Below are 15,837 nucleotides of genomic sequence, written 5' to 3'. Positions count from 1 at the left end.
CCAACTGTTGTTGTTAATCCACTTCATACAGCTGAGACTGGATCTCACCAATGTGTTGGTTTATCCACTTCATACAGCTGAGACTGGATCTCACCAATGTGTTGTTAATCCACTTCAACAAGCTGAGACTGGATCTCACCAATGTGTTTTAATCCACTTCATACAGCTGAGACCTGGATCTCACCAATGTGTTGTTTAATCACTTCATACAGCTGAGACTGGATCTCACCAATGTGTGTTAATCCACTTCATACAGCTGAGACTGGATCTCACCAATGTGTTGTTAATCTACTTCATACAGCTGAGACTGAGATCTGAGAAGAGAGAGCGAGAAGAGAGAGCGAGAAGAGAGAGCGGAGGGAGAGAGAGCGAGAAGAGAGAGCGGAGGGAGAGAGAGCGAGAAGAGAGCAGAGGGAGAGAGATAGATGAGAGAGGTAGAGAGAAGAGAAGAAAGAGGGAGAGACTTGATGAACTGAGGATAAATCATCAGGGGCTCACGGTTCTGGAGAGAGGGTTTGAGAGAGAGAGGGTTCTGGAGAGAGAGGGTTCTGGAGAGAAAGGGTTCTGGAGAGTGAGGGTTCTGGAGAGAGAGGGTTCTGGAGAGAGAGGGTTCTGGAGAGAGAGGGTTCGAGAGAGAGAGGTCATGAGCAGATGAGCTCCTGAATTGTTCAGCAAGTTTTAACAAAAAGATAGATTTAGGGTTGTATAAACTTGGATGTTTAAAAAAAAAAAAAAATTCAACAAGGACATACTACACTCCACAACATTTCACTCCAAATCAAAACTCCAAACCTACAACCTGATTTTGTAAGGATTTTTATTACCAAGGATTCTTACCGCCAAGGACTATCCAGAAAACTTCCTGACAAACCAGCAACCATCAAAAGAAGCATAACAGAAACACGAAAATACCATCCAACCTCGAACTGAGTAAGTAATGTTCAGTCTGAAGCTACTTCGAAAGCCTAGAAGGAAAATAACATTACAATAATCTGTAGCTATTTAASTTTATAAAGACTGAATGCTAAGGCTACCATGGTTGCTAGGACAGAACAGACCCGGCTGCAACATTAATTAGCCTTGAGGTGTGAGGCCCCTGAGCCCAACAATGGCAGCAGAGTTCCTCCCCCACCCAAATGCAGAGGCCTCTTTGGCAAACTTGCTCCATGGCTTCCTTCTGTGCAGAGGTTACCACAGTACAGTACCCCTGGATATAAAAAATGACAAGGCACGGAAAGAGTAGAATGAGAAGCTCCTCATGGACAATCCAGAGGCGCTTGTTGCTGACTGCTACAAAAATGGGAACGTAAAGCAACCTAACCTTCCACACGGACGATCCCTGGTCATGGCACACAGCTATACGAGCCAACTACCCCTCTTTTAACCTGTCTGGGAACGGGGTTCCCCTCGCCAACAGCCAATGAAATTGTCAGCCCTGTATCTCATTGGATAAAAAACTGGCACTGGAAGCGGATTAGTTCCTGGTTGAAGAGCGTTGGTCAGACGGGGGTGAATAGAAGGAAGTGACATCCCTCCTGCGTCTGTCATGGAGTGGAGGAGCAGGACATCCTGTCAGGATTTTTCATCAGTTCATTGAATATGACATCATCATTAAAACCTCTACAGGATCTGTGTCCCCCCGTGGGACGGTTGAGCTAACGTGCGCTAATGTGATTAGCATGAGGTTGTAAGTAACAAGAACATTTCCCAGGACATAGACATGTCTTATTTGGGCAGAAAGATTAAATTCTTGTTAATCTAACTGCACTGTCCAATTTACAGTAGCTATTACAGTGAAAACATACCATGCCATTGTTTGAGGAGAGTGAAGAGTTATGAACTTAAATGTATTAATAAACCAATTAGGTACATTTGGGCAGACTTGATACATTTTGAACAGAAATTCAATGGTTCATTGGATCAGTCTAAAATCGCACCTAAACTGAAATAATACATTGTGGCCTTTCTCTTGCACTTCAAAAATGGAGGAAAAACACATMTTTTTTTGTATTATCTTTTACCAGATCTTTTGTGTTATATTCTCCTACAATAATTTCACATTTCCACAAACTTCAAAGTGTTTCCTTTCAAATGGTGTCAATAATATGCACATCCTTGGTTCAGGTCCTGAGCTACAGGCAGTTAGAGTTGGGTATGTCATTTTAGGCGATTTTCTCTTCAATCGTGTTGTCCATTTCAATAAAATCCTTTTCAACTGGTCAACAATTAAATCAATAGATTATTTGTTCAGGATGGCACACCAGCACTCACAGAAATCATCTGCTTCTGTCCCAATGATGGTTCTTTATGCCACCTGAGTCCAGAAATCATCTGTTGCTGTCCCAATGATGGTTCTTTATGCCACCTGAGTCCAGAAATCATCTGTTGCTGTCCCAATGATGGTTCTTTATGCCACCTGTGTCCCCATGGAACAATGCCTTGACGCACATAATCACTGAGTGTGACTATATGTAGATGCGTTCTAATCTGGTGCTTAGATAAAAGCATATGACGTGACACAATCAATGTACACAAGTTTGCAGTTAAAATTGTCAATAAACACAGATTTCTTTCCTCAGGGCTGTGGGGTAAGACAGCAGGGATGCAGCTTGAGCCCCACCCTCTTCAACATGTATATCAATGAATTGGCGAGGGCACTAGAACAGTCTGCAGCACCCGGCCTCACCCTACTAGAATCTGATGTCAAATGTCTACTGCTGATGATCTGATGCTTCTGTCCCCAACCAAGGAGGGCCTACAGCAGCACCTAGATCTTCTGCACAGATTCTGTCAGACCTGGGCCCTGACAGTGGATCTCATTAAGACAAAAATAATGGTGTTCCAAAAAAGGTCCAGTAGCCAAATTCTATCTTGACACTGTTGCCCGAGAGCACACAAATAACTACACCTACCTCGACCTAAATATCAACACCACAGGTAACTTCCACAAGGCTGTGAAGGATCTGAGAGACAAGGCAAGAAGGGCCATCGATACCATAAAAATAAACATAAAATTCATCATCCCAATTAGGATCTGGCWAAAAATACTTGAATCAGTTATAGAACCCATTGSCCTTTCTGGTTGTGAGATCTGGGGTCCACTCACCAACCAAGAATTCACAAAAAATGGGACAAACACCCAATTGACACTCTGCATGCGGAATTCCGCAAAAATATACTTAGTGTGTAACGCAAAACCCCAAACAATGCAGAGTAGAATTAGGACTATACCCACTAATGATCAAAAAACAGAAAAGGAAACAATACCCACACATTCCACCCCAAAGCCATCACCTACAGAGGGATGAACCTAGAGAAGAGTCCCCTAAGCAAGCTGGTCCTGGTGCTCTGTTCCCAAACACAAACAGACCCCCAGGACAGAAACACAATTAGACCCAATCAAATCATGAGAAAACAAAAGATAATTACTTGACATATTAGAAAGAATTAACAAAAAAACAGAGCAAACTAGAATGCTATTTGGCCCTAAACAGAGACTACATAGTGGCAGAATACTTGACCACTGTGACTGACCCAAACTTAAGGAAAGCTTTGACAATGTACAGACTCAGTGAGCATAACCTTGCTATTGAGAAAGGCCGCCGTAGGCAGACCTGGCTCTCAAGAGAAGACAGGCTATGTGCACACTGCCCACAAAATGAGGTGGAAACTGAGCTGCACTTCCTAACCTCCTGCCAAATGTGTGACCATATTAGAGACATATTTCCCTCAGATTACACAAATTACACAGATTACACAGACCCACAGAGAAGGAGAACCTTTCAGAGCAGTTAAAACCCAACATTACACCTTCAGCAAGGAGCAGCAGGAGAGCTGGGACATCCTCTCACCTTGTATTGGTCTTTGGCCTTCTCCTTGCCCAGCAGTTTGAGGACTTTGTCTGCTAGCAGCATACTCTGCTGGTTCTGGAAGGCCTCCARGATACACACTGCCGTCACATCTACAGGAACAGGAGGAAGGGATATATGGGGGTTCCCTTGTTACTTGACCTGCTGTGGGATCATGTGCCTTTAAACGACAATCATTGATCACGTTCCAACTGGCACTCTGTTCCTCTGTTCTGTTTCACTCTGTTATATAAAGCACGTTTGACCAGGGACCACACGGCTCATCTGTAGTGCACTATATAGGGAATAGGGCTCTGGTCTATAGTAGTGCACTATATAGGGAATAGGGTTCTGGTCTAAAGTAGTGCACTATATAGGGAATAGGCTCTCGTCTAACAGTTAGTGCCACTATATAGGGAATAGGGCTCTGGTCTAAAGTAGTGCACTATATAGGGAATAGGCTCTGGTCTATAGTAGTGCACTATATAGAGAATAGGGCTCTGGTCTATAGTAGTGCACTATATAGGAATAGGGCTCTGGTCTACCAGTAACAAGTCTGAGTTAAGCCCACCTTCCAGGCACTCCTTGTCCAGTGTGTGTGTGTGAATGTGTGTGTGTGTGTGTGTGTGGTGTGTGTGTGTGAGTGTACATGTGTGTACCTTCCAGGCACTCCTCTTGTTGTCCCAGTCTCTCCAGGGCCTTGGCCTCCTGAATAGGGCCTTGTGTAGCGTGGGTTAATCACTACAGCCTGGGTACAGTCCTGCACCACCTCTGTCCACTTCATCTGGAAACAGACATAGTTCATGTTAACACACACAAACACACAGGGACACACATGCATTCAACAGTTCTAAACTATAAACAGTGGTGGCTGGTGACACGTGAAAACCAGAGGATGGGCTCATGGTCTGGTGGAACTGAAACGGCCTCAAAACACACGATGGTCTGGTGGAACTGAAACGGCCTCAAACACACGATGGTCTGGTTTCACTGAAACGGCCTCAAACACACGATGGTCTGTTTCCATGTGTGATACCATTCCATCAATTCCATTCTAGCTATTAATATGAGCTGTCCTCCCTCACCAGCCTCCACTGTTATAAACCAGAGGAACACATACAGAGCAATCATAATGAATGGTTGCCACGTGACAGTTGCCACTGACCTGCTGTTCGTACAGCAGCTCTGTTCTGGTAGAAGGTGGACAGGTCTGTCTGGTTCTCTCTAGGACATAGACCGATGGCCTCTGTGTAACACTGGATGGCCTGCTCATACTTCCAGCCTTGAAGTATTGTTGCCCTTGTTCTTAGCACCCTGGGCCCGGTCCAGAGGACTCTACAGGATGGAAGGGAGAGACAGAGTTAGTAGCACCCTGGCCCGGTCCAGAGGACTCTACAGGATGGAAGGGAGAGAGACAGAGTTAGTAGCACCCTGGCCCGAGGACTCTACAGGATGAAGAACGAAGGAGAGAGACAGAGTTAGTAGCACCCTGGGCCGGCCAGAGGACTCTACAGGATGGAAGGAGAGAGACAGAGTTAGTAGCACCCTGGGCCCGGTCCAGAGGACTCTACAGGATGGAAGGGAGGGAGACAGAGTTAGTAGCACCCTGGCCCGGTCCAGAGGACTCTACAGGATGGAAGGGAGGAGGACAGAGTTAGTAGACCCTGGCCCGGTCCAGAGGACTCTACAGGATGGAAGGGAGAAGAGACAGAGTTAGTAGCACCCTGGGCCCGGTCCAGAGGACTCTACAGGATGGAAGGGAGGGAGACAGAGTTAGTGGTGAAAAACATGAGAACAAAAACGATTGCCATGTTGTATTGTTATTTGATGGCCACATTGTTTCCACAGCAATTAATTAAAAGCACAACTATGTGGATCGCTGTGAGGCATGTTCTGATTCACAACTCATAGGTTACCATTACCATCTACAATGAGTGGACAAAATATTAAGAACGCCTGCTCTTTCCATTACAGACTGACCAGATGAATCCATGCAAAAGCTATGATCCCTTAATGATGCTCTTGTTAAATCCAATTTGATCAGTGTAGATGAAGTGGAAGAGACAGGTTAACTTCTTATGGCTGGGGGCAGTATTGAGTAGCTTGGATGAATAAAGTGCCCAGAGTAAACTGCCTGCTACTCAGGCCCAGAAGCTAAGATATGCATATTATTAGTAGATTTGGATAAGAAAACACTCTGACGTTTCTAAAACTGTTTGAATGATGTCTGTTAGTATTACAGAACTCATGGCAGGCAAAAACCTGAGAAAAAATCCAACCAGGAAGTGGAAATCTGACGGTTTTGTCATTTTCAACCAAGCCCCTATTGAATACACAGTGGGATATGGATGAGTTTGCACTTCCTACGGCTTCCACTAGATGTCAACAGTCTGTAGAACCTTGCCTGATGCTTCTACTGTGAAGTGGGGCCGAAGGAGACAGGAATTAGTCAGGTCTATCATGACCTGACCATGCTCTGACCATGCGTGTTCACATGAGAGGGAGCTCTGTTCCATCGCACATCTGAAGTCAATGTAATTCTCCAGTTGGAACGTTACTGAAGATTTATGTTAAAAACATTCTAAAGATTGATTCAATACATCGTTTGACATGTTTCTACTGATTGTTACGGAACTTTGACATTTCGTCTGCTTTTAGTGAACGAGCTTCCTGACTTTGGATTTGTTTACCAAACTGACTTGCCTAGTCAAATAAAGCTTAAATAGATTTACCCTACAGCCTACAGTAACAAACTAATTCAAATATATACCTAAAACCTTCATAAACACAACCAAAATATATATTTTTTGCAATAGCATACAGTGCCTTCGGAAAGTATTCAAACCTCTTGACTTGTTCCACATTGTTACGTTACAGCCTTATTCTAAAAATGATTAAATAAAAACAACTCCACACACAATACCCCATAAGGACAAAGCAAAAACAGGTTTTTAGAAAAAATWWAATGAAATACAATAATGAAAACCTGCTCCAGAGCGCTCAGGACCTCAGACTGGGGTGAAGGTTCACCTACCAAAGGGACAACGACCCTAAGCACACAGCCAAGACAACGCAGGAGTTGCTTCGGGAGAAGTCTCTGAATAACCTYAAGTAGCCCAGCCARAGCCCGGACTTGAACCCGATCGGAGACCTGAAAATAGCTGTGCGATGCTYCCCATCCAACCTGACAAAGCTTGAGAGGATCAGCAGAAAAGAATGGGAGAATGGGAATGGGAGAAACTCCCCAAATACAGGTGTGCCAAGCTTGTAGCATCATACCCAAAAAGACTCGAGGCCGTAATCACTGCCAAAAGTGCTTCCACAAAGTACTGAGAAAAGGGTCTGAATACTTATGTAAATGGGAATTTTACAGTCTCCTAACCAATTGTGCTATTATGTGTTATTTTTCGCGACATTTGTAAATTATTTTGTACATAATGTTTCTCCAACCGTATCTTAGGCCGAAAAGAGCTTCTGGATATCAGGACAGCGATCACTCACCTCGGATTAGACTAAGATTTTTTCAACAACAACAGCAAAAGGACTCACACAATATTCTCCAAACACCCCACAGGGCCGACATCCCAATTATTCGCAAAAGGAAGCGACGCAGAGGAAGAAGAGCCGGATGCCTCGTCCGGACCCGCAGAAGGCAACTAGGAAAGCTGCCGTTACTGTAAATATTACTCACAACGTGCAATCATTGGACAATAAATTAGACGAGGTACGATCACGAATATCCTACCAACGGGACATCAAAAACTGTAATATCCTATGTTTCACGGAATCGTGGCTGAATGATGACATGGATATTCAGCTAGCGGGATATACGCTGCACCGGCAAGATAGAACAGCACACTCTGGTAAGACGAGGGGGGGGCAGTCTGTGCATATTTGTAAACAACAGCTGGTGCACGAAATCTAAGGAAGTCTCTAGATTTTGCTCGCCTGAAGTAGAGTATATTGTGATACACTGCAGGCCACACTAGTTGCCTAGTTTTCAGCTATACTTGTTGTGGCTGTTTATTTACCACCACAGACAGATGCTGGCACTAAGACCGCACTCAGTCAGCTGTATAAGGAAATAAGCAAACAGGAAACCACTCACCCAGAGGCGACGCTCCTAGTGGCCAGAGACTTTAATGCAGGGAAACTTAAATCAGTTCTACCAAATCTCTATCAACATGTTAAATGTGCAACCAGAGGGAAGAAATTCTAGATCACCTGTACTCCACACACAGAGATGTGTACAGAGCTCTCCCTCGCCATCCATTTGGTAAATCCGACCACAACTCTATTCTCCTGATTCCTGCTTACAAGCAAAAATTAAAGCAGGAAGCACCAGTGACTCGGTCTATAAAAAAATGGTTAGATGTAGCAGATGCTAAACTACAGGACTGTTTTGCTATCACAGACTGGAATATGTTCTGGGATTCTTCCGATGACATTGAGGAGTACACCACCTCAGTCACTGTCTTTATCAATAAGTGCATTGAGGACGTCGTCCCCACAGTGACTGTACGTACATACCCCAACCAGAAGCCATGGATTACAGGCAACATTCGCACTGAGCTCAAGGGTAGAGCTGCCGCTTTCAAGGTGCGGGACTCTAACACGGAAGCTTACAAGAAATCCCGCTATGCCCTGCGACGAACCATCAAACAKGCAAAGCGTCAATACAGGGATAAGATTGAATCATACTACACCAAATGGTTACCCGGACTATCTGCATTGTGTCCCACCACYCGCCAACCCCTCTTTATACGCAACTGCTACTCTCTGTTCATCATATATGCATAGTCACTTTAACCATACCTACATACTACCTCAATCAGCCTGACTAACCAGTGTCTGTATATAGCCTTGCTACTCTTATTTTCAAATGTCTTTTTACTGTTGTTTTATTTCTTTACTTACATACACACACACCTTTTTTTTYCTCCGCACTATTGGTTAGTAAGTAAGCATTTCACTGTAAGGTCTACACCTGTTGTATTCGGCGCACGTGACAAATAAACTTTGATTTAATTTATTTCAGTTCGATTTATTTTAATGAATTACCAACTTTTTTTTATTTATTTTTTTTACTTTTTGCTTTGTCATGATGGGGTATTGTGTGTAGACTGATGAGGGGGTAAATTATTTAATCAATTTTAGAATAAGGCTGTAACGTAAAAACATGAGGAAAAAGTCAAGGGGTCTGAATACTTTCCGAAGGCACTGTATTTATTCCACTGTTATAATGCATTGGTTCAGAACAGCTAGATGCCGAGCCGGTCAATTCTACAAAGACCCAGCAACAACAAAAAAGGACCATATGCATTTCTGAACAACAAACCAATGTTCATCTCCCAGGACAAATTAGCTATTAAATAGCAAGCTAGCTAAATGACCATGAATGTTTCATGTGTATTTGACATTCCCCTAAATTAATACAGTTGGTTCACTGTTAACATGTTAGTCATTTAGCAGAAGAGCTTATCCAGTATACATATTATATATAGTTTTCACATACAAACTTGATCTGTCCGAACTGGCAAAAATAACATAGTCACTGTGGTAGAACGTGTATATTGATTGGCGATTGTCTATTATATTAACCTGACTATCCACAATAAATCGCATTGTGTGCATGTAACCGTACTCAACTCTTCCTATTTCGCAACAAAGCATCCTCACTCATGCTGCCGAACCTCCCTCGTGAAACCGACCATCCTACCGATCCTCGACTTCGGCGATGTCATTTACAAAATAGCCTCCAACACTCTACTCAACAAATTGGATGCAGTCTATCACAGTGCCATCCGTTTTGTCACCAAAGCCCCATATATTACCCACCACTGCGACCTGTATGCTCTCGTTGGCTGGCCCTCGCTTCATACTCGTCGCCAAACCCACTGGCTCCAGGTCATCTACAAGTCTCTGCTAGGTAAAGCCCCGCCTTATCTCAGCTCATTGGTCACCATAGCAGCACCCAACCATAGCACCTGCTCCAGCAGGTAAATCTCACTGGTCATCCCCAAAGCCAACTCCTATTTTGGCCGCCTTTCCTTCCAGTTCTCTGCTGCCAATGACTGGAACGAACTGCAAAAATCACTGAAGCTGGAGACTCATATCTCCCTCTCTAGCTTTAAACACCAGCTGTCAGAGCAGCTCACAGATCACTGCACATAGCCCATCTGTAAACAGCCCATCCAACTACCTCATSCCCATACTGTATTTATTTATTTATCTTGCTCCTTTGCACCCCAGTATCTCTACTTGCACATTCATCTTCTGCACATCTATCACTCCAGTGTTTAATTGGTATATTTTAATTACTTCACCGTCATGGCCTATTTATCGCCTTACCTCCCTTATCCTACCTCATTTGCACATGCTGTATATAGATTTTTTGTACTGTATGTTTGTTTTACTCCATGTGTAACTCTGTGTTGTTGTATGTGTCGAACTGCTTTGCTTTATCTTGGCCAGGTCGCAGCTGTAAATGAGCACTTGTTCTCAACTACCTGGTTAAATAAAGGTGGGAAAAGGGAGAAAAAAATGTGGCTAACCATGAACGGTTGGGGTCGGTAACTTCTGGCAAGATAACTAGCCAACAGTAACAAAGCTAGTTTGGCAACTCACCTAACCTAAATGTTTAGCCCGCCGACGTTTTAAGCGAACTAGTTAGTTAAGTTGGCTAAAAAAGAACGTAATGTTTTTGGTCATACTACGCTGAATACTGCTGTGGATAGAAACCGTAATACATGTCTATGGCCACATTTCTAGCTAGTTAACGTTAGCTAAATGAGTAACCTGAATTGTAAACGTTACCAGCCAACCACTAAATACAGGTGCGACCTGTGTCCTTGAATGTATTTCGGTATTGATAAAATCGTACTCCAGATGAAAAGGATTTAGTGTTATCGTACCCCTGTATACCAGAGTGATATCTAGGAGTGGTTGAGATTCATACCATGTCCTGCTGCTCGCAACGGGCTCCTTCTTGGCCCTGGACCGGGTTAGCGCTACCTTCTGGAGTTGTCCGTTCCCCATTGCTTTTCCCCGGTGTGTTCTTCGTCTTGTTTCGTTTCCACAGGTAAACGGCTCCTACACCCAACACTATGGGGGTTCCGACCAGGAGGGCCAGCTGCCAGCGGGSGAAACCGCTCCCGGAGTGCGGCTCGACAGGCTTTGAAGCGGCCATCATCCACCATATAATGGACAGAAGCGAGCAGAACACGCACCAGTTGTCACTAGTTACCCCAACCACAAAGTCAAAATTGGCTATATATCGTTTATTTTTATGAATTCCCTTTTTGGTCTTAATTTAAGGTTAGGCATAAGGCCAGCAGTGTGGTTAGGTTTAAAACCAGATTTAAGGATATACCTTGTAGAAATAGGCTCGTTTTGGCCATAATAATGACTTTATGGCTGTGGTAACTAGTGACGACCCACTGCCTCCAGCACCCACTCAGTGATCGGCGAGGTAACAGCGGAATCTTGGGATACTGGCGGGCGCTGTGTAAATGCAACCAGGGCGGGGAACTCTTTACTTCCGGACTACACGGACGACTACAACATTACATGGAGTGCAATGACCCCATCTAGTGTATGTATTAAATAATGCAAGGCTTAAAACGTTGATTTCAGTAAACCTACTTTTGAGTGTTATCAAAGATGTTGGGATTGGGATTGTGTATTTTAGATAGCATTTATTGACTATGACTGTTTATAGATGTTATGAGAGTATTCTACTGCTTTGCCATTACATGATACTGTTTTTACACTATTTTCAAATGAACGTTGTATTACCAGTATGTTTATGTTTAACACAAATAATGGACATTCTCTGTATTTGATGACCCAGATGTGCTATCATGTGATCCCAGAGTGTGTGGCATGGCCTAGTTTCGATCTATCCTGGGTCACATTCCTGTGTGTAGCAGCCTGGTGCTGCCTGCCTGCCTGGTTGGACTGGTCTGGGAGGGCAACCGGCCCAACCACTCGATCAGATCTCTGCCCTCAGGGCCATAAAGGCTGTTCTCAAACACGACAGCACAGCAGCACTAGCCTGCCATCAAGTCAACAGGGGCTGTGTCACAAATGGCTCCCTATTCCCTTTATAGTGGTCTACTTATGCCCAGGGTCTATAGAGCTATATAGAGAATAGACAGGGTGTTTCTTCAGACACACCCAGGGTATATAGAGAATAGACAGGGTGTTTCTTCAGACACACCCAGGGTCTATAGAGCTATAGAGAATAGACAGGGTGTTTCTTCAGACACACCCAGGGTCTATAGAGCTCTGGCCAAAAGTAGTGTACTATGTAGGGAATAGGGAGACATTTTGGACAAGAACTGTGATGCTCCCATACCACCTTTCAGAAATAAAAATCCACCTTACCGGCAGTTTATACTATAAAAGCGGCACTCACCTAACCACGCTAGCCTCACCTAACCACGCTAGTTACGCTAGCCCCACCTAGCCACGCTAGCCATACCTAACCACGCTAGTTACGCTAGCCTCACCTAACCACGCTAGTTACGCTAGCCTCACCTAGCCACGCTAGTTACGCTAGCCTCACCTAGCCACGCTAGCCTCACCTAACCACGCTAGCCTTACCTAACCACGCTAGTTACGCTAGCCTCACCTAACCACGCTAGCCTCACCTAACCACGCTAGCCTTACCTAACCACGCTAGCCTCACCTAACCACACTAGCCTCACCCTCATGGTAGCACTAACAAGCTAGCAAGCAAGTGCTACATATCAACAGCCATCGTCAGTCAATCCAGTAGGAATTGGAAGCTATGATGAACTTCAAATAGTCTCTCACGTCGCGATATCGCAGAGGATTCTAGAAAAGTTCAGCTTTCTCCAATTTTCATCCCGCCCTGTTTAGCTCCCTCGACCATGCTTGCTTCGCTCAACGGTCCCCCGCCCACTCCGTTTCTCTCGCTTTCCTTCCATTGAAAGTGAATGGCTCCCAATGTTTCACAGCGTGTAATGTAAATGGTGTAAAGGGCACTTTAGATGAAACATTTCAATAAAGGCATTATATATGAGGAATACAATGTTTTTGGCTTTTCCTTTTCTTTATGAGGACCAAAGTAAGCAGTAATTGTTTGCATCCCACTTCTGGCTTACTTCTGAAGCTAAGCAGGGTTGGTCCTGGTTGGTCCCTGGATGAGAGACCAGATGGTACTGGAAGTGGTGTTGGAGGGCCAGTAGGAGGCACCCTTTCCTTTGGTCWAAAAAAAATTGTGATTGGGAACATTGCCCTGTGTAGGGTGCTGTCTTTTGGATTTGATGTCAAACAGGTGTCCTGACTCTCTGTGGTCGCTAAAGATCCCATGGCACTTATTGTAAGACTAGGGGTGTTAACCCCGGTGTCCTGGCTAAATTCCCAATCTGGCCCTCAAACCATCACGGTCACCTAATCATCCCCAGTATACAATTGGCTCATTCATCCCCCTCCTCTCCCCTGATACAAGATAGTAGTTACTAACAATTGGATACCACGAAATTGGGGAGAAAAGGGGGTAAAATAAAAAAAATAAAAAAAATCATACAATGTGATTTTCTGGATTTTAGATTCCGTCTCTCACAGTTGAAGTGTACCTATGATAAAAATTACAGACCTCTACATGCTTTGTAAGTAGGAAAACCTGCAAAATCGGCAGTGTATCAAATGCTTGTTCTCCCCACTGTATGTAGTAGTAGTAGTAGTAGTAGTATTTAGGGTTGGACTGATATATCTAACAAGTGTAGTGAAGTGCTTGTGCTTCTAGTTCCGACCGTGCAGTAATATCTAAGAAGTAATGTAACAATTTCACAACAACTACCTTATACACACAAGTGTAAAGGAATGAATAAGAATATGTACATATACATATATGGATGAGCGATGGCCGTGCGGCATAGGCAAGATGCAGTATATAGAGTACATTATATACATATGAGATGAGTAATGTAGGGTATGTAAACATTATATAAAGTGGCATTGTTTAAAGTGACTAGTGATACATTTATTACATCCAATTATTAATTATTAAAGTGGCTGGAGATTTGAGTCTGTCTGTTGGCAGCAACCACTCAATGTTAGTGATGGCTGTTTAACAATCTGATGGCCTTCAGATAGAAGCTGTTTTTCAGTCTCTCGGTTCCAGCTTTGATGCACCTGTACTGACCACACCTTCTGGATGGAAGCGGGGTGAACAGGCAGTGGCTCGGGTGGTTGTTGTCCTTGATCTTTTTGGCCTTCCTGTGACATCGGGTGGTGTAGGTGTCTTGGAGGGCAGGTAGTTTGCCCCCGATGATACGTTGTGCAGACCGCACTACCCTCTAGAGAACCTTACGGTTRTGGGCGGAGCAGTTGCCGTTCCAGGCGGTGATACAGCCCGACAGGATGATCTCAATTGTGCATCTGTAAAAGTTTGTGAGTGATTTTGGTGACAAGACAAATTTCTTCAGCCTCCTGAGGTTCTTCACCACGCTGTCTGTGTGGGTGGACCATTTCAGTTTGTCCGTGATGTGTACGCCAAGGAACTTAAAACCTTCCACCTTCTCCACTACTGTCCCGTCGATGTGGATAGGGGGGTGCTGCCTCTGCTGTTTCCTGAAGTCCACGATCATCTCCTTTGTTTTGTTGACGTTGAGTGTGAGGTTATTTTCCTGACACCACACTCCGAGGGCCTTCACCTCCTCCCTGTAGGCCATCTCGTCGTTGTTGGTAATCAAGCTTGCCACTGTAGTGTCGTCTGCAAACTTGATGATTGAGTTGGAGGCGTGCATGGCCACGCAGTCACGGGTGAACAGGGAGTACAGGCGAGGGCTGAGAACGCACCCTTGTGGGGCCACAGTGTTGAGGATCAGCAGGGTGGAGATGTTGTTTCCTACCTCACCACCTGGGGGCGGCCCATCAGAAAGTCCAGGACCCAGTTGCACAGGGCGGGGTTGAGACCCAGGGTCTCGAGCTTAATGAGTTAAATGCTGAGCTGTAGTCGATGAACAGCATTCTTACATAGATATTCCTCTTGTCCAGATGGGAAAGGGCAGTGTGCAGTGTGATTGCGATTGCGTCGTCTGTGGATCTATTGGGGCGGTAAGTAAATTGGAGTGGGTCTTGGGTATCAGGTAGGGTGGAGGTGATAGTCGTTTAGCTCAATCAGTTACCTTAGCTTTCTTGGGAACAGGAACAATGGTGGCCCTCTTGAAGCATGTGGGAACAGCAGACTGGGATAGGGATTGATTGAATATGTCCGTAAACACACCAGCCAGCTGGTCTGCCCATGCTCTGAGGACGCGGCTAGGGATGCCGTCTGGGCCACAATAATTTGCCGCCTCTCTGATTGTCTGAGTGTGACCCCCTCCCCATGAGTTACTACAGCCAGTGTTGCCAGCACTGCCACTGCCTGGGTGGGGGCACCCCACCCCCCTCCCCATGAGTTACTGCAGCTAGTGTTGCCAGCACTGCCACCGGAATCCCCACCGGCTAGGTACAAGGTTGTCAAGGTTCTCATTAGCAGCTTTGAGAATTTCCTTGTATATTATGCTCTCCCATCAGGGGGTTTTGGCTTTGCAGGACCAACCMTGCCAGGCAGGCTCAGACTCTTGAGGGGGCGGTGCTGCTTTAGTGGGTCTCTGACCACATTCATCTTTCTGTCTTTGCTAAATATAGGCCACTTGCAGTAGGACTATAAAACAGATAAGGATTACTCTTTCGTGTGTGGGTCGCTCAGGTGGGTGTCTAGGGCACAGGGTTGGGGACCACTCCATCATGATAAGACAATAAATAAACTATATTTATTGTCTATTTAAACAAAAGAAAAAGCAGATTTTTAATTCATATATACAGGAGCAGAATTAAAAAACACTTCTACACTTCCTTTGCATCAGGGTGAATAAAACAGGTTCTCCTCACCATCTCATTTCCTCCATCTGCGCTGGTCTGAGGACACAGGACAGGTGTAGTATTTCACTGGTCTGAGGACACAGGACAGGTG

General features: G+C 44.7%; 1 protein-coding gene across 1 annotated transcript in view; it reads right to left on the bottom strand.

Moving 5' to 3' along the window:
• Positions 1–11,329, bottom strand: part of tomm70a (translocase of outer mitochondrial membrane 70 homolog A (S. cerevisiae)) — a 24,090-nt gene extending 12,761 nt beyond the window's left edge. Inside the window, 8 exon segments of the mRNA XM_070440222.1 lie at positions 371–502; positions 3,852–3,961; positions 4,508–4,563; positions 4,565–4,632; positions 5,014–5,026; positions 5,028–5,138; positions 5,140–5,183; positions 10,807–11,329. Of these exon segments, the coding sequence (XP_070296323.1) occupies positions 371–502; positions 3,852–3,961; positions 4,508–4,563; positions 4,565–4,632; positions 5,014–5,026; positions 5,028–5,138; positions 5,140–5,183; positions 10,807–11,040 (768 nt within the window). The 5' untranslated portion in view covers positions 11,041–11,329.
• Between the last annotated feature and the right edge of the window lie 4,508 nt (positions 11,330–15,837).

The sequence above is a fragment of the Salvelinus sp. IW2-2015 genome, unplaced genomic scaffold (assembly GCF_002910315.2).
Source record: "Salvelinus sp. IW2-2015 unplaced genomic scaffold, ASM291031v2 Un_scaffold2322, whole genome shotgun sequence".
NCBI classification, from domain to species: Eukaryota; Metazoa; Chordata; class Actinopteri; order Salmoniformes; family Salmonidae; genus Salvelinus; species Salvelinus sp. IW2-2015.
The sequence above is the reverse complement of the archived record's forward strand: the minus strand, read 5'-3'. Positions and strand labels throughout refer to the sequence as shown.